Source organism: Lactuca virosa, chromosome 3 (assembly GCF_052849685.1).
Source record: "Lactuca virosa cultivar CGN04683 chromosome 3, Lactuca_virosa_CGN04683_v6, whole genome shotgun sequence".
Classification (NCBI taxonomy): Eukaryota; Viridiplantae; Streptophyta; class Magnoliopsida; order Asterales; family Asteraceae; genus Lactuca; species Lactuca virosa.
Genome location: NC_136428.1, coordinates 24,318,322 through 24,337,597, shown reverse-complemented (window position 1 = coordinate 24,337,597; position 19,276 = coordinate 24,318,322). Strand labels below are relative to the sequence as shown.

Genomic DNA, 19,276 nt, shown 5'->3' with positions numbered 1-19,276 from the left:
AATAGAATTATGAAGTAAATATCAACATTTTATAAATAAAATCAAGTTCTATATACCAACACTTTTGACTTAAACTTGTTTTAAATCAAACTTATCTTGGACATTGATATCTTTATTATATAAATGGCATTCACATATTCCAACTTCAAGAAAAGGATCTTTGAAGGAAAATAATGTAGTTTACTTGACATATGTGAACCTTATTTATATGTAAATGATTCATGATGATATTTTCACTAAAGTGTAGAGAAAATAATTAAGGAACTATACACTGTGGTGTATGACTTCTTTTCCTAATGAATGTCTGAGATTAAGCACAAGATACCAAATCAACTTTGTTAACAACTATAGTAGTTTTAATTGTAGTTTACGTGGTAAAGCATAATTGTGAAATCTTTGTTGAAGGTTTCAAAAAGTTGAGATACAAACCGGTAAGAATCATCTAAGGCCTTAATGATAATAAATGATGAATTAAATCTTACTTAGTATGATTTACTTTCTAGTCGGTAGAAATATCCTCCTTTAAATCTTTTTGGGATAATACTTCAATCACTATTAATTGTATCTTGAATACAAATATCAACTAATAAGTAGATTAAACATTTTATAAGATTAAGTATGGAAAGGCTCCATCCTCATCTTACTCAATGTTTTATGGATTTGAAGCCGATGTTGGACTAAAGCTTCTAAACCCAAAATCTACTAAATACATATTTGTATAATACTCTAAATGTGGCTTAGATTATCATATGCAAACCCACCAAGAATAAGTTCTCTTATTCCCGTGAAAGCTAAGTTAGTATAAAGCAAGCTTCTAATGATAAAGCAAGTGGGAGGTACATGGAACTTGAAGCATCTCAAGAACCATAACCATATGTAGTAATAGTTGGCACTAGTTTTAACAAGGATTGTTAAACTTGAATAATAGCTATTCACAAACACAAAATGTTCGCAATAGTGGTAGAAATCATCTGTGACTTGAGAAATATGGAATCTCTCATTGATGAGCTTTTGTTGATGGTTTCTGGAAAATCAATCAAATACCAAAATGTTATGTCAGATCTCGAATCTGATAAATGACTTAGAGTCATGTACATTAGATGTAATCCATGTATGAGAATCAAGTATGGGCTTGATTAAAATTTATCCCTATAGCAAGGCTAAAAGGAGTAAATGATTCTTCTAGAAAGAATAAATTACATGGATAACCATACACATTTAAAACAAGACTTGTAGTAAAAGGATTTTCTCATACTCATGTCATTGACTGTGGTCCTCATCATACGTACTCATGACATTGACTGTGATCAAACCTTTTTCACGGGTAGCTATGATTAGATCAACAAGGATATTATTTACTATAAATTCATATTCTTAATATGAGATATAGTAAATAGATTTCAAGAAAGACCGCTTTTCTTAATAGACATCTACTGGAAGATATCTATATAGATTAGCCTGGAGGTTTTCTTAATCCATGTTATCCTAACAAAATGTGTAGAGCTTAAGATCCACTTGTGGATATAAAGCAAACATCTCAATGTTGCAATCATCATTTTATGTAAAACCAAAAGGTATGTTTTATATCAAAATGAATAGAACATGTGTGTTTACTAAGAACTAGTGGGAGCATAGTGAAATTCCTAATCTTGTATGAATGAGACACACTTAATCATTTGAAATCACATTCGGACTAAGCAAGGTCGTTATCACATTGACTCAAAAAGTGTTTCTAAAATGAAAGACTTAGGAAGGAGAAGATACATTCTTGGAATGTAAAATCTATAAGGGATAGATAAAATGAATGTTAAAAATTGCATGTCCTTATACATATATTGGCAATATCTTGAAAGCGATCAAGACACAAGTTTCTTTTGGAGAATTCTTGGCATTGTCATATGGAACCATTTTGAGCTAGCCTCAAAAGTACATAGCTCATAGGTTTGAACTACATGAAATGATTTATATTCTATTTGCTTGGAAAATGAATTCATCATTTACGCCATATTATGCATAGGACATGGTATTTGATCATGTTGTAAGCATGTCATAGGATACTAATTGAATACATGGTTAAGTCACTGGATGACTATGAGAGCATTCTAAGAGTACTTTAGAAGAACTAAGAGAATGCATATGAGACAATCAGTTTAGAGAGGATCTTTATGAAAGAGCTACACAAGATGTTAATTTCTAAACAGATACAAATAATTATCAATTATAATTGGATTTTAACTTCATTATGGAATGAAAGGTAATTTTTGTTGGAATGAGCTCCAAGCAAAACATAATGACAAAATCTACTACAAAATAAGAATACACTACTTTAGAAGCTAAATTAAAATATGATTGGATGAATGGATCATTGAAAAACTATGTTGATTTCTGTCATTCAAGGATCACATAGAAATCTTTGTGACTTCGAGAGTATACATAATCAAGCTAAGAGACTCTATGTCACGAAAAAAACACCAATCATATTCTCTAAGATATTTAACTATACCTAGAGTAAAGTTAAGTATGGAGATGATAGTATTCACAGAATTCACACAAATTAAATTTTATCAGATCCATTGATAAATTCATTCTTTTGAGCTAAGTATGAATGGTCACACTTTAGCTATAAGACTTTATTATTCAAGAAATGGGTTTTTGATTTGGATTTAGTATTTGGGTATTAGAACATTATAACAACAACTATTAGATAATGTTATGATATATTGGGATATAGTCATCACATTAATACTTGTTGTGTTCTATATTAACATGTTAAATCCATGAATAATGTTATTATTTTAAAAGTTCATAGTCGGTTATAATTGTGGGAGCAATTATAAATTAAGACTAATATGAATTGGATTGGTTGACTCTCACTAGATGAAAGTAGGAAAGTGGTTGTAACCAAGTTTCATAGGTACTTGTCAGAGAACTAGTATTGAACTGAACCGCATCAAGATCATTTCATGGATCGTTATCGTGAATGATACTTGATTAAAAGGTACTATCTGTGTATCCTTAGCACCTGAGATACATAGTGGGACTTAAGTATAGGAAGTACTATGCATTGATAATGGTTAAATGTTGCTCCTTAACCGGGCAGTTATAAAAGTCATTTTCAGGTATGGTGTGAACTATGCAAGAGGATTATGTAGTCAATATGGGATTTGTTCCTCTTATGCGTTGAGAGTTAGACATCTAAGGCGCCTTACCAAAAGTTGAACAACTAATGAGATTGATCGCGATCTAAATCTCATGTTCAACATGATGTCTATAGCAAAGGGATAACAGATAAACTTACCTTATACACCAATTGTAGCTTTGAGCTTTTTAGGAATTGGGCGTTGATAGAATGGCACAAACAGTCGTATGGTCTTAGGGGCAGTGAAATGTTGCTAGACGTTCACCACTGTCTATATCAGTCTAATATGAGTCTTGCAAAAGTGGGAGATTGAAAGGCCTAGTATGCTCAAGAGTCATATTAAAGTGATATTACTAAATAACATATGATACTAATGGGTCACACTAACAACAACTTGATACAATTGATTATTTATTAGAAATTGATTTTAATAAATATTCAATAAAACTCTTTTAACTAAATTGGAAACTATTTATTTCATGGAAATAATAAATTCCATTAGCAAGTAACTTAATATATATCATATGGTATGATTTATAAGTCATGTACAAATGTTTTGGACTAGTTGAAGCCTTTTTGTCTTTTTCCTAAAAGACAAGGTTTATATTTTATAAAAGAGTTTATAAAAGTTTGACTTTCTTTCTTCTTCTTTATGCAATTTTCGAGATATGCATAAAAAGAAGAAGTGTATGACTTGTCTAATCATGTTTTAAAGGCATGGGAGACATGCTTATGACAAGGAGACAAGTTTGTCTAAAGTTGAAGGAACCAATGGTTAATAACTTCACTTTTAGGCACTATAAATATGAGGCTTCCACTCTTGAAGTTTTTGCCTCATTCTTTCTTCCAATGGCTAAGAGCTCCATGGGAGACTCTCCATCTCTTCTTTGCTTTGAGTTATTGAAGATTACTTACATATCTTTTGCTCTCTTGAAGTTCATATTGGTTATAAACTTCAAGCTTAAGAGTTTAAGAGTTTTTGTACTAGCATCTACATCAAGTTGAGTCATTGTTGGTGTCTCAGAGGTTCCATATTCTTCATCAACTTCCAAGCCTCCCAAGAGGACCCAAAGAACTACAAAGGTTGTTATTTCTTCATCCTTCCTTTGGTTGGTGTTTAATCTTTCTATAACTTGCAAGAAGATCCTTGGTGGGTATAAAATGTTTATGTTATTTCAAAAATTAAAGTCTTCCATTGCCATATTTTTCAAGTTTATGAAACTATTTTTGAAATAAAACCCAACAGGTTTGACTGTGGGTCAAATTATAGGGTTTTAGGTCAAAGGCAAAGAATTCACCTCAGAATACATGTTTAGGTGGACGTTATACCTGCCTTTCTATGATGTGAGCTGTAGAGGCTTCTGATGTGACTGTGAGGTCAGTTTTCTCACTGTGTTACTTTTATAGTGTGAAGTATGTGGGTTATTGATAGCTCGGGGTTGTTGATAACCCAATTTGTTGTATGTGAGTTGTTGATAGCTTGGGGTTGCTGATAACACAATTTGATGTATTTGAGTTGCTGATAACTCATGGCTACTGATAGTCCATACTCTATAGGGTTGTTGATAACCCATAGTTGTTATATATGTTTTTTGTGTTGTGTTATATGTGATATTTTGGGGAAATCATTAAGCTTTGGCTTACAGTTGTGGATCTAAATGTTTCAGGTACTTTTGAGGATCGAGGCAAGGCGAAGGCATGACTGTACACATCATCCAGTAGTCTTCATGGTTTTGAGAGATGTTATGTTTTAATACTCTGATTTTATGAGATATTGTGAAACAGTGATTTTAATAGTTCTTGGTTTTATGGAAAATACTTTTATCTCTCTTAAAAATGAAAATCTTTACTATGGTGTTTAGGACATTACAAGTTGGTATCAGAGCCCCGATTTGAGGGAATTGGATGAACACTCGTATGATTCCAAACTCAAATTAAGGATTTGCGAAAGGTTTTATAACTATTTTCTAAATATAACCTTAAAAAGAATGAAGAGGATACAATGTGTAAAGTCAGTCGTAGCTCAAAGGAAAGTGATCCCCCAAAATATCCATACTTAATATTTGTTTATATGTGAATTGCTAGAACTGCATGCTAGTGAATATGTTAAGGATCCTCAAGAATCACATGATAGAATTGGCTGATTGTTGTGATGCCTTATAGCCTAGGGGAGATGCTTAGTTGTGCTATTTGGGATTGACATTATTGTTGTTAGTAGTCAAGTATATACCCCATAATTGTACATAATACGAATTGTATAGCCTTAGAATGTTTGATTTAGCCTTACTTCCTAATTGGTTTTTACTGCTCGAATGTTGCTTTATTTGTGATATGTGAAACCTATATTGATACTAATTAACTATTAAGTGAATACGTTTGGTTGCATGCCATAAAGATTAAATAGTTTAAGAATGCTTGATTTGGCTCTATTACGTAGCTATTTTTTGAGTCTGGCCGTTGTAGTTCATGATCTTTCAGTCAAAAGATTGTTTAATGTTTTTTTACATGTTATTGTATTCGTAAGATAGTTAGTTGACATTGGTAGGAGTTTCTTTTGCAACTGATAGCAGGGTGGGTGAGAATCACAGGAGAGCCAAAGGAGTATCTCAGTCTGATTGTGTACGTTGTTTAGCAATATAGCCATATGTGAGTAGTTATGGATAAGTGACTTAGAAAATCTGTGATGACTCTCGAGGAAAGTATAGATAGGTGTGGAAGGTAGTATTGGGCCCGTACTTATGAAAGCACGTGATCCATACTCGAATCGAGGAAAGTCATGGGGATTTAATAGCTTGTAGTATGAGAGATTCCTTAAGTATTTTTTGACATTCTGTTGTTTTCTTCTTCAATATGGTGGTGGTGACTCGTGGTTCTGGTTCTGGTTTGGGCTCGGGTAATGGACCTAGTGATGCTAAGCTTCGTGAGTTTATCACGTCTAAGATTTCGTGATCTATCCTTGAGGTGACCTCTTTCATGTTCGGGTCAATCAAGGAGGAGATTATAGAGCCGATGGAGGAGCGATTGGGGGCTTTCCGTGCAGAAATGGTTGTCAGCCAGTAGGGGGCGTACTCTCACTTATCATGATTTTTTAGCTTATGGGGCTTCGAAGTTCTTTGTATAAAATGAATTTTGTTTATATAAATCATATGTGATTAGATACACAGAATCACATGTGATTATATACACGAGAACAACTATTGAATCAACGACATGAAAACAAATCTTTTCCGCATAAATCATATGTTATTAAGCACATATAATCACATGTGATTAAGTACACGAGACCATTTATTGAACCGAAACCGCGAAAATAAATATTACGCACTTAAATCATATTTGATTAAATACATATAATCAAATGTGATTATATGTATCCAATAACATATGATTTATGTGGACAATATTCATTATCTCGTTCTCGATTCAATAATTGTTCTTTGTCAACTTTAATCATATGTATTAAATACATTTAATCATATTTGATTATATATATCTAATCACATATGATTTATATGGACAAAAAAGAATCTTGTCTATAAAAATCATATGTGATTAGATACATATAATCACAAGTGATTATATATATAAGAGAACAACCATTGAATAAAAACGTGAAAATAATTTTTTGTCCACATTAATCATATGTTATTAAATTCATATAATCAGATATGATTAAATACTTGAGAAAAAATTGTTGAATGGAAAACATGAAAATGAATCTTGTTTATATAAATCATATGTGATTAGATACATATAATCACATATGATTAGATGTATCTAATCATATGTGATTTATGTGATTAAATACATAGAATCAAACATGATTTATGTGATTATATACATTCAATCACATTTGGTTACAGGTAGTAGAAGGTGGTGGTATGGTGGAGATGGGTGGTGGTGAAGGTGGGGGTGGTGGAGGTGGTGGTTGTAGGTGGTGGTGGTGGTCGTAGGTGGTAGGTGATGGGGGTCGTGGGTAAAAGTTGGTTTATTGTAGTTGTGGGTGGTGGATGGTGGTGGTGGTGAAGGGTGGTGGGTAGGTCGATGGTGGTGGTATTGATGGGTGGGTGATGTAGGGTGGTGATGATGGGTGGTGGTTGCATGTGGTAATGTCGGTGGTGGTTGGTAGTGTTGGTGGGTTGTGGTGGTAAGTGGTGGGTGGTGATGAGTGGTGGTGGGTAGTGGTGATGGTGGCGGGTGGTGGAGGTGGATGGTGGATGATGGGTGGTGGTAGTGGGTGGTGATTTGGGTGGTGGTGAAGGGTGGTGGAGGCGGGTGATGGTGATTGCTGGTGGTAATAGGTGGAGGGTGGGGGTGGCGGGTGGTAGTTGGTGGTAGTGACAGATGGTGGTGGTGATGATGGTGGGTGGTAGTGGGTAGGTAGTGATAGTGGCTGGTAGTTGGTGGTAGTTGGTGGTAGTGGTGGGTAGTGGTGGTGATGGGGGTGGTGGTGGGTAGGTAGTGGTGGGTGGTGGAGGTGGGTGGTGGTGACGGGTGGTAGGTGGTGGGTGGTGGTAGTGGGTTGTAGGTTGCGGTGATGAGTGGTTGATAATGGTGGTGGGTGGTGATAGGTGGATGGTGGTAGTGGGTGGTGGTGGGTGGTGGTGAGTGGTGAGTGGTGGGTGTGGTGGTTGGTGGGTGGTAGTGGGCAGGTGGTGGTGGTTTTGGTGGGTGATTGGTGGTATGGTGGTGGCGGGGCGGGTGATGGTGTTGGGTGGTGGTTGGTAAGATGGTGCTAGCGGGTGGTGGTGTTGGGTTGTTGGTTGTGGTGATGTGTGGTTGGTAGTGGTGGTGTTTTGTGGGTTGTTGGTGGCGGTGATGGGTGGTTGGTGGGTGGTAGGTAATGGTTGTGGGTGGTGTTGGTTGGGTGGTGAGTGGTGTAGGTTAGTGGGTTTTTTTTATTATTTTTAACTATTTTTTTATTTATATGAATAGTATTTTATAGTTTTTTATTTAATTACAAAAGTGCCACTTTGTAAATTAAAGTATGATTTTTGTTCTAAAATGTTCTTACAATAAGAAATATTCTCGAACGTTCCTATATATATATATATATATATATATATATATATATATATATATATATATATATATATATATATATATATATATATATATATATATAGGTGGTGGTTTTGGTGGGTGATTGGTGGTATGGTGGTGGCGGGGCGGGTGATGGTGTTGGGTGGTGGTTGGTAAGATGGTGCTAGCGGGTGGTGGTGTTGGGTTGTTGGTTGTGGTGATGTGTGGTTGGTAGTGGTGGTGTTTTGTGGGTTGTTGGTGGCGGTGATGGGTGGTTGGTGGGTGGTAGGTAATGGTTGTGGGTGGTGTTGGTTGGGTGGTGAGTGATGTAGGTTAGTGGGTTTTTTTTATTATTTTTAACTATTTTTTTATTTATATGAATAGTATTTTATAGTTTTTTATTTAATTACAAAAGTGCCACTTTGTAAATTAAAGTATGATTTTTGTTCTAAAATGTTCTTACAATAAGAAATATTCTCGAACGTTCCTTTATATATATATATATATATATATATATATATATATATATATATATATATATATATATATATATAGAGAGAGAGAGAGAGAGAGAGAGAGACTTAGGTTATTCTATTCAAATGTAATTATTGTGTTATTGTATGCATAAATGTGGGTCAATCATTTTACTTATTTTAAGAAAGTAATTAATACATATTATTAAATTAAAGATAATTAAAAAATACCATCTAATTTCATTCTAAGGGTATTTTAGACAATTGAGATAATTTTAAAAAAGGAAAATTCCATATTTTTTGGGATAATTAACTCTCTTGATTTTAAAATTATAATTTTTTTAATTACTTTAATTTTAATTATAACGTAATTTTTATAATTAAACTCGATTTTATTCTATCAGAATGACATTCTTTTTATAATGATATTCTATGAAAATTCAAGCCATAAACTAATAAAGAGACTTACTTCTCGCAGAATAAACAAATTTTTAGATACAAGTTAATTTTTTTCTATTACATCCTTGAAAAAATAAAAAAGTTTATATTTTATTCTATAATAATGAAACACTCCCTAATAACAAACAAATATAATATGTAGATTATTCTATTGGAATATACTATTACATATACTATTATCATTCTATTATAGATTAATCTAACATAATATGACAATGAGTAGTGCATTTTTCTGGAAGATCGGTGACCATTGAGGATTGTTCATGTCTATCCCAAACGCATTCATCCAACCTTCGGGTCATTGATCATCATGTACTTCATTCATTCTATGAGAATAACTGTCATGAAAATGAATTATGTAAGAATAAAACATTGTGAGAATGCTTTTATACGACAAAAATAAAAAAAAATTTAGTAATTCTAAGAGAACTCATACAACAGGATAAAATCAAGTAACACAAAATAACGAACTTATAAATTATTTTTGTGCTCTTCAAGAATTTGAACATCAAGTTCTCTTTCAGACATTTCTACAGACACCTGGTGTGCAATATTCTTGTAGAATTATTTTTGTGTTCTTTAAGATTTCTACAAACCCTTTCAATATATCACTACATAATGCACCACCTAATGCACGAACTAGCTCTCCCTTGAAAATATATATATAAAAAATAAAATTACTTATTGTCAAAACTTAAGTTATAAATGCATAATGAAATATGGACATACCTTAAGTTTTGCCCTCTCACGAATGAGTCTAAGAGATGCCTCCATGACTCGGTTCTGGCCCTTCTCTATCACATCCTTAGGAACACTGTTTAATGTGTGTAGATAATGAATTCCTCTTCTCCCAATCTTCATCATGTATGTTGGATAGATATCTGTTGCAGCTACAAGAGAGAACAAGTTAAGTAAAATGTTTTTAAGCTGGGAACTATGCTATCTCATTTAGTTAGCCATTGTATCTCGATTTTTAAGCAATTTTGGTAAGAAAAAGGGTGAATTTGCAGTTTTGCTATTACTATCTAACATACGGTTGAACTGGTCAGGTCGTTTTGGCAAACAAATATTTTCCCCCAAAATGTTCCATTCAGATGTTGAGCAAATACACCGATTGAACAAGTAATCAATAGTCTTTTAGATTACCTAATGTTTTAATCTCAACTATTTACTGATTAAGAATCACCACATCAAAATTATGGACAAAATTTCCCTTAAACTTTCAAAACGGATAAAGAGTTTAACTGGATCATATAAACTACAAAAACAATTACACGCAATTCAAACATGGACGTATTACGTATATCTCGTCACCAAAAAAAAATCGATGTTACTGATATACATATGAATCGGTTTCAAAGGTACAGTTCTGTTTCATCTCAAAGAATTTCAACTCGTGAAAGTTAAATTAATTCCACCAAAACAAAGAAATAGATCAACACATACGAAAAAAACAGAGCAGACATATATCTAACGAAAACTATGGGAAAAACTGAAAGGATAAAGACGTTACCAATAGATTAAAGCGTTATCTAGAGAGAAACTTAGATTCAGAACAGCGGGCAGGTATACAGGTGAAATTTTGGAAAAAGAAAATTGAGGATTGATTATCTGATATGAAGATGGTGTTTATACATGTGTGTGAATGTATTGGGGTGTGTGTCTAAAAATCGCTATCCCATAAATTGATGTAAAATAGCTTTAAAATTTTAAACACAATCAGATGAACAGTAACAATTGCACATACAGAAATAACTAAAAATCGATTTAAACTCGAATCAATGAGTAATTTCACGTGAATAGGAAGAAAACTAACCTTTATTGTTTCAGGTATGGGTTTGACGATACGCTGTTAGTGACAAAGGAACTAAAACCGCAGTAACGATCGTAATCCCTAATATTCCATTAACGATCGACGTAGCCTCGATCTGTCTCTCTTCCGCTTCGACTCCTTTCTCAGCTGACTCAATTACTTCCTTCGCAATCTCCAACGCTTCTTCCTCTGCCTTCTTCAGCTTCTTCCCCAATCCGAAATAGCCTTGTGTCCTCCGCCATCGACGGTATCTCCATTGCCGTAATACTTGTAGGTTTTATAAACTAGAGAAATTAGGTTAAAAGTCAAATACCATAATTATAGGGATTATTTTTGGTAGTTACTAAACAAATTACTATATTACCCTTATTTATTTATTTAATTATTTAATTTTTTTATTTAATTTTGATTGGCTTACATTTATGCGTACAATAACACAATAATTAGTTTAAACAAATGAATCTAGCTATATATATATATATATATATATATATATATATATATATATATATATATATATATATATATATATCCCCTCTTAGGTAATTACAATAGTGTCTAATATGTGGCGATAGCAATACTGAGGTGTTTAATCTATATGTTTATATAGAAATTGTTGTATTTTATATGTATCTATTTAGAGACTATGGGTTATACTACATTTGCATGCTTAGAACTGATATGATTTCTTAACTGTGTGGCATTATAAAAACTAACATTTGACAAAATGGTTGACACTGTTCTTAAGAGCACATCATGCTACAGGGATATATTAAAGGGCATTTACAGTATTTTATATACTAACATTGTTAGGCATGGGGTTGAGAAAGGCATACCCATTATCTCCCTCCTTCTATCTAACCCTAGACGCAACATCCACAACACGCTACTTTTTCATCCTAACCACTACCACCATACACGCATCATGCACCATCCATTATTGCTTTCACCATCTCATCTCTCTCTTACTCGCTTGACACTCTTGGAGAAAGAATCAAAGAACCCTACAACATTTGTGCTTCCAATGTCGTCGTCTGCTGCGTCTTACCTCACCATGACATCGAGTGTAAATGGTAGTGATATCAGGGGCATAAAAATCTTTCATTTTCTTATTTTGTGTTTGTGTTTTCTTGGCATCTTTTGGGAGTAAAATTTTGCCTCTTAAGCCCGACATGCAAATTTTCACCGAAGAAGAAGGAGCAAAATCATCATAGCAAGTTAAAGATTGAAGCACAACAGAGTTACCGAATACTGTCTCTCTATATTCTTATATTTTAGTTTTTTTTTTTTTTTTTTCTCTAAGCCCTTGCGCCACCTGGACTGTGAACTTGAAACTGGTGTCTTCTTTATCCTAGATTTCGATTCTTGATTCTTGATTTGCAACAAGTCTGGAAACATAATTGTCTTTTGTTTTTGTTTTTTCCAGGGATTTGAAGTTTTCCTAGACTTGAAGTCGAAAAGGTTCGTTTCTATGGCTTACTTTATGGATTTATAACAGATCTAAAAACTTAAATGAATTAAAATTATGTATGTTTTTCATTTTGGATTTGTAGATTGAATTAAAATGACTAATTTGTTTTAATCAAATAAGTTTTTGTAGGTTCTTTTGAGAAAATATTTACAATTTGGTAAAGAGTAATGAAAAGTATCAATACCTTTCTTTGCGTTTTGCTTAAGCTCCAGTATTATTTTTAGAAGTTGATTAATCAGTTCGAATAGACTTTTTATTAGGGATGATAACTCTGTTTTATAACTATGATATCTAAATCTATAGATTTTCCCTTGAAAAATGGCTAGCTAAGGTATAACTTTTACTTTGATATTTGTTTCACTTTTATTTGAACTATATTCGATCTTTTTTGCAGAATTATGAGAAAAATATGTTTGACTGCTCTTTTAATCTGGTTGTAATATCAGGAACACTAGATGAAAACAAAAGAAGAAGTTGATCGAAATCATGTGTTTCATGGAGACTTGGATCATGTGTATTGGAACAGCAGAGGTAATTCTCTCTCAACATTCTTATTGTTTAGTTATTTTTTCTCCAAGCCGATTAAACATGAACTTCTTATTTCAAGAGGAAAAAAAAAATTGTTAATTAAAGGAGGTTTGGGCTAAAGATTAACGGATCAATTGATGACATCTTGACGTCATTATTACTGTTGATTTATTCTGTTTACCCCATAAAACCCCAATGCTATTTATATATTCGTGTACTTCTAGTACACAACTATTTTAGTTAAATGTAATTGATTTAAACTATTTAAAGTTGATTGGTATATTGACTGTCATAAATAGGCATCAATTTATTATCACGTGACAATATCTAGTTTTTTGCGGTTTTTAAATGCATAGAAATGCAGTTTTTTGCGGTTTATATATGCATAAAGATTAACACACCACTCTCCCGATGCGACTTTAAATTCACCCATGAATCAACCAAATCTGCAACGAATTCCCATATTTCATAAAACCGTCTACAAGTTGCGTTAAAGAACTGCACTTTATGCATATAAAAACCGCAAAAAACTGCATTTCTATCATTCTATGCATTTAAAAGCAACAAATTTAACACTAAACTTTACACTTTAAGGCACTTTTAGCACTTTAAATCTACACTCTTATGCACTTAAAAGCTGAGTTTTTTCGTCACTTAAAAATTAGAAATAAAATAAACGCAAGCTTTATTTGGGCATATGAAACTTACTATTTCATTTATTTATTTATTTCGCATTCTTATTTCTTTTTCTAAATTTAATATTAATTTTTTTTATTACAGCATTGTACTTTGAAAGTACAATGTTATATTTGGGCATAATTTGAAAACAACCACCCAATTATAGCATACTTTCCAAGTACAATGTTATTAAAAAAAAGAAAAAAAAAACTCATTAGAACATTCTTTGATGGGTTTTAGGCTGCCTACTTATGGTTTTGTGATTTTTTTTGGCAGCCTTTTTATGGAGCACAACTTGAGAAGGTACTATTTTTTACCAACGATATCAATATTGAATATTTTTAGAATTAGGGTTAAAGGCAAGACATAACAACTAACTTCCATTGATATGTTAATTTAGCTAATGTAAAAACTGTTTTTAGGAATAAGAAAAGACGGTGCTCTTGCATTAGCTTTGGCCGGGGGTAACAATCTTTTCGAAAGCCAAGTCTACCTACATTTAAATAAGTTGTGTAGGTGTTTGTATCTGGATGTCTCTGTATGAATATGTAATTTATAATTAATTATCTTTGATTTGCCATTTGTAGCAATGTACTTTCATTATATTTGCAAAATTTCTTTAAAACAACCATTAATGAGTTTTCTTTTACGTGTATACAACAAAAGAACATTGCTTAAACACCCGCCAAAACGCAGTCACCTCCAATGCAAGTTTAGGCCAATGTAGAATATACTTTTCTAGTAGCGGACCCCGAACAACTGTTGAAACATTTTACATACATCATCCACATTCCTGCATATCATGAGTACATGATACATATACAGTATGTAGAATCTTTGAAGAAAATAACTGTTTAAGCATTTCACATACATCGTCAAGCACTTTTTGTAAGAACCATATAACACATTCAATTTTTAGCTTGTTGTTACTCTCATTATCGATATGCATACTCAAAAACAAGAAAAAAGAACGAGGAATGGTATTTGGTAAGGTTAAGAAGTGAAGGTAGAGTAAATTACAAAGATACACCAAAAAACCAGGAGATTTTTGCCTATTAAAGCAATAATAAGATTATATACAATCACAAGAAAACTAAAAAAAAAAAAAAAAAAACAACTCCCCATCAGCATTAAAACGTCCAAATACCTCTCCCTAATATACACATCATCATCATTATATTTTCACTACTACTCCTAATATCTTCTTCCTATTCCTTCAAGAGCCGAGGGTCAAGTCAGTCACTCTTTTTTTCTAACAAATAAACACCAAATTACCACCCCGACCCCTCTTTTATCATCCACTTTTTGTCTTAAAACCCGACAATACACCCGAAACAATTTTACTTTTTTTTTTCTTAAAATAAAAAAAAAAAAAAAAAAAAAACTAGCAAGGGGAACATTAATTAATTAACACCACTCCACTCTTGTAAATCATTTTTCAATTGCTTCTTCATTTTCTATCTGCTGCTTATTACTTCCCGCCCTCATTTTCTTCACATCCTGACTCGAACATATCAAGATCCTTTTCACCATGTTACAAAACTCCCTACACAAATCACCACCATAAAATATATATAAATTCATTCTTTTATTTTTAAAAGATATTATTTAAAAAATAAATTAAAATAAAAAAAAAAAAAAAACTTACGGCCATGGATCGTCACCCATCAACATCATGTCACCTTCATCATCAGTAAACACAATTTCCCATTGATTCCTTGGGCGTAACTCTCCCTTGATCTCAAACATTTCTTCCAGTTCATCAATCAACTCATTGTACCCTTTTAACACTGTTAAATCCACTGCACGCCCCACTGCTATCCCTTGCATTTGAACCTTTCATTTTCGTATCATGTAAATATTATTATTATTAGATAAATCAATTTGATTACATAAATCATAAATGTGAATGTCACAAATTTGATATGTAAGTACATACCTTGGTACGACTACGTGTAGTACATGTGGTTTGTTTGCTTTGAACTTCTTTTGGGGAGACATGCAACTTTTCTTGTTCTTTGTCTGAAATTACAGCTGATAAAGTGCTTGCCACCTGTCCTCCTTCAATGGAGGATTGTGGTGGTTGTGGTTTCTCAATATTAGGGATCTTTAAGTCGAAACCAAATATTCTACAACTTGAAACATTTTCTGGTTTCTTTTTTTCAACTGAATGTGATTCATTTGTTGTTTGTTTGATGGATTCGCGAGGTGAGTAAGTTGACCAAGCTGACAGACCTTGACCTTTTCTATCTTCGCCTTCATCTCCATACATGTTTCTACATGCTTTTACTGGAGAAGATGATGATAGCCAACCAACCTCCATTTGAGTCCTTAAAAGACACCCGTTTTTATCAACTCTTTGCCCTTCAGGGGTACAACTTAACTGGGCTGAATCATGTGAAGGGTTCCAAACAGTTGATACTGTGGAACATGTAGGCTCTAAAACACATAATAATAAACTACAAGTTAATATATTATATGGAAAAAGTGTTTTTATAACCTAAAAAAAAAAGTTTACTCACCAAGATTAGGGATCTCCATTGGAGGTCTAGGCCTCTTGGTTTTTGGTGCAACTGGTTGAGGTATACTTGTGGGAACAGGAGCTACAAAAGTTTCAATCTCCCATGGAGAAACTCTTTCAGGTCTCATGATAGATGCAGGTTCATCCCATTGGACCTGAAATAGTCAACAAAAAAGTTTGACCATGTTTAGTTTTTTGAATCTTGACTTCTTTTTTTCTAAGTGAGAGAAATTATTAACCTTTAAAGAACGCCATTTAGAACAGTTCCATTGAGGAGATATGTCTTCAACTCCAACTATTGTGCCTGTAAACCTGATCAAATGAAAAAAAGTTTTAATTTTTGAGGATCCAAATGTAAAAAAGATTAAATACCCGGATTAAAATAATTCATAAATTCATGGGTTACCTTCTTTCAGGAGAATCCTCGCCCTCAAACCTCATCTTGAATCTCATGCCAACAGTAAACCCATTGTTTACAGCTTCTATATACTTGTTTAACCCTATGATGAACTGACTTGTCCTGAATAATTTTCACCATATTGTAAAAAAAAAAAAATCTTTGTAGCTACAATCACAATCAAGATTCGCTTTTTTCTTTAACATACCTTGGCTTGTAGTAAACTGCAAACCGGGTTTGAGTTGAAACAGCATGTGATGCGGTTGCAAGCACTCCAAGATGCATGCTCTGGCTTGAAATTACTGAAGAGGGCATGGAGCTTTGTTGGCGAGCTTGGCGTCTAACTCCAACACGTAATTCTCCATTTTCCCCTCTATTAACCAGATTTTTGTCAAGATTAAAACAGAATTTTCTTGAAAATGGAGGGTAGAATAGGAATATAAGAAAAGAAATCCGTACGTACCTAAGGAATACGAACGAATCGCCAGCCACTAATCTCTTATTAGTAACAAAAGTACTCCATCCTGTTGTAAGCAGATGCCTTCGTGGTTGACCTCTGAAGATATGCTTAAATCGCCACTCGGTGCCATGTAGATCTGTTGCTGCTAACTCCTGAGTAGGAGTTGCTTGTGTCATGTCCTGAAAATATAAAATTTTTGGTGAGATTTGGAGCATGAAAAAGAGAGTCGAGAGAGGAGGTGGAGGGTATAGAAGAACAAGAGAGTTTACCAATGGAGGAAGGCACTCATTTGCATGCTTCCGGAGGACTGAAAATCCACCATGAGTACTCGTGTCTGAAGCTGTTAAGACTTTGCAGAAAGAGTGAACAGTTGGCCTCACAGGCTCAGCTAAGCATTCATCAGGACTTGTTGGATCACTTTGCTGTGTATTTGTTTACAGAAAAGTGAGAAAAAATAGAAACTTAAAAAAGTAAGTTTATATGTATATATGCTTACATCTATCTCAGGCAGTAGAGTGATTTGAGCATAAACTTCATCTGTGTCTTGTTCAGCCTACAAACGAATAGAAGAATTATAGTATGAAATTTCAGAAAGTATAAAAGAAGCTCAGTAGAGGAATTTAACATTTTTAACTACCAAATACAACCACATATTTTGATTTGCTTCCACCTTTCAAGCAATTAGACATAATCTAAATTTAAAACCTCAATCGATCCGAAAATAAATATTGTAAAGGCAAAATATTACATACCATTAGCTGAGTATGAACAACACGACAAAGAATCTTTGATTTGAGGTTGAAGAGAGGAATCCTCTGATTTAATTCCTGATTTGTTGATGCCTCTAACTGTACAAAACCCAGAAATAGCAAAAGAAAATTAGAAAAATAAACCCAATTACAGTCAAGAAATTAAAACTTGCATATTAAGAGAAACTCCAACAAACAGAGATCTGAAATTTTCAAGCCAAGAATAAGAAATCTTTTACATACTTGTTCCATGTGGCCTTGAGGAAAGTAGAAAACTCTCTCTCCATCCCTTGGAACATCCACTAGTGGGCCCGCACATGCCTTCCATAGCTCCTTATACAGCAGATCTTCACAAAATTAAGAACCCCATCATAATCAAAATTTAGAAGAAAAAAAAAACTTACATCAACAATCAGTAGCAACGTAAAAAAAACAGGAAGAAATTACTACTGTTAGAATAGAATGGTAGAGAAATGAAAACCTCAAATCGGTAATTAACTTAATTGGGGAAAAGGTATATGCATATAATTTGTAGCATAGATACATAAAAGCAAGGAAATTTTAACCATGTTTAGCAGGAAACCGTGAAGGAGTTTCACCTTCAGGTGAGAGACAGGATGACCCTCGATTATCCATGGTTAAAAAACTAAATTGAACAGCTCAGACCGCAGAAAGTCTTCTAAAACACAAATCGCCGGGAAATTAAACCTTCAAAATCATGAATTTTTCCGCATTATATGCATAAACCAGTGATAACGGCAGCCTTTCAATAAATCTCGCTTTTATGAAGAAATTTAACCAGGTAGATGAAACCCTAAACCGTCAATCTTCGGTTACAAAGTACACAGATCGGAAAACGGAAGAGATGATGTTCAGCTCCAGAACTCTGTTTCTCTCTCTAAAAACACAGTACCTCTTCCTCTTTCTCTCACTACAATCCAGGAAATGTGAAAACGCCGTTACTGAACCCTGAAAACAAGTTAATATACGCCTTGATTTCTTCTCTCTCTAAAACTTCCACTTTCTCTCTCTCTCTCTCTATAGGCCTGTGTTTGTCTCCTTTCTTGGTGGTGTGTAGTGCGTGAAGCTAACCTAACTAACCATGGTTGAGTTTGTGCTTTTTTTAGTCCTATGTTGAGTTAACTTTTTGTATTTTCATTTTTTCCAGTAAAATACAACTTTTATTACAAGATATAGATAGATAATTATGACAACTTTTATATAGGATTTTCTGGCTCTATAACCTTGTCTTTTTCGATACATTTCTATCATCAAATCATCTTACCATATGTATCAAAAAAATGTTTATTTTTATTTTTTAAAATATTGAGACATGTGAAATGTATATCTATAGGTAATAATTTATTTACATTAATTACTACTTTTATGATGCTGCTTATGTTTTTTATTAAGTAAATAAGATGTTTTTCTCATGATCTTTATATGGTGGCCAATTAATAGTTTTAAAATCTAAAGTAAACGTTATATTTGGTCCAACCAACCTAAAAATGTAGTTATGAATTTATTTTTTTCATGGAAAATAAATAACATTTTATTCCCATCTAA

General features: G+C 33.2%; 1 protein-coding gene and 1 long non-coding RNA gene across 4 annotated transcripts; one reads left to right on the top strand and one right to left on the bottom strand.

Annotated features, from left to right (window-relative positions):
* Positions 1–11,715: 11,715 nt before the first annotated feature.
* Positions 11,716–14,183, top strand: LOC145165364 (uncharacterized). Of its 2 annotated transcripts, XR_013740035.1 has the most exons (5): positions 11,716–12,243; positions 12,333–12,367; positions 12,824–12,908; positions 13,860–13,886; positions 14,006–14,183. It is a non-coding gene; the product is annotated as an uncharacterized LOC145165364 (long non-coding RNA). The 2 variants fall into 2 exon arrangements; XR_013740034.1 differs by having other exon boundaries at positions 11,718–12,367.
* Positions 14,184–14,608: 425 nt separating this feature from the next.
* On the bottom strand, positions 14,609–18,751 carry LOC145165363 (auxin response factor 9-like). 2 transcript variants are annotated; one of them, XM_079084095.1, is made up of 13 exons: positions 18,277–18,751; positions 17,954–18,057; positions 17,714–17,809; positions 17,458–17,514; positions 17,231–17,383; positions 16,965–17,140; positions 16,710–16,874; positions 16,511–16,624; positions 16,344–16,416; positions 16,106–16,259; positions 15,523–16,022; positions 15,232–15,419; positions 14,609–15,129 (listed from the first exon to the last, which is right to left on the bottom strand). In XM_079084095.1, exons 1-13 carry the CDS (start codon positions 18,344–18,346, stop codon positions 15,015–15,017), a joined length of 1,965 nt encoding a protein of 654 aa, XP_078940221.1. In that variant the 5' UTR covers positions 18,347–18,751; the 3' UTR covers positions 14,609–15,014. The 2 variants fall into 2 exon arrangements, with proteins under 2 accessions (XP_078940221.1, XP_078940222.1); XM_079084096.1 differs by having other exon boundaries at positions 18,310–18,750.
* Positions 18,752–19,276: the final 525 nt, after the last annotated feature.

Excerpts from the sequence above, each read along its gene's own strand:
- LOC145165363 (XM_079084095.1), bottom strand. The coding sequence starts at position 18,346 with ATGGATAATCGAGGGTCATCCTGTCTCTCACCTGAAGGTGAAACTCCT. Across the intron at positions 18,058-18,276 it reads ACGGTTTCCTGCTAAACATG|ATCTGCTGTATAAGGAGCTA; the intron begins GTTAAAATTTCC and ends AATTTTGTGAAG. Across the intron at positions 16,260-16,343 it reads CTAAATGGCGTTCTTTAAAG|GTCCAATGGGATGAACCTGC; the intron begins GTTAATAATTTC and ends TGACTATTTCAG.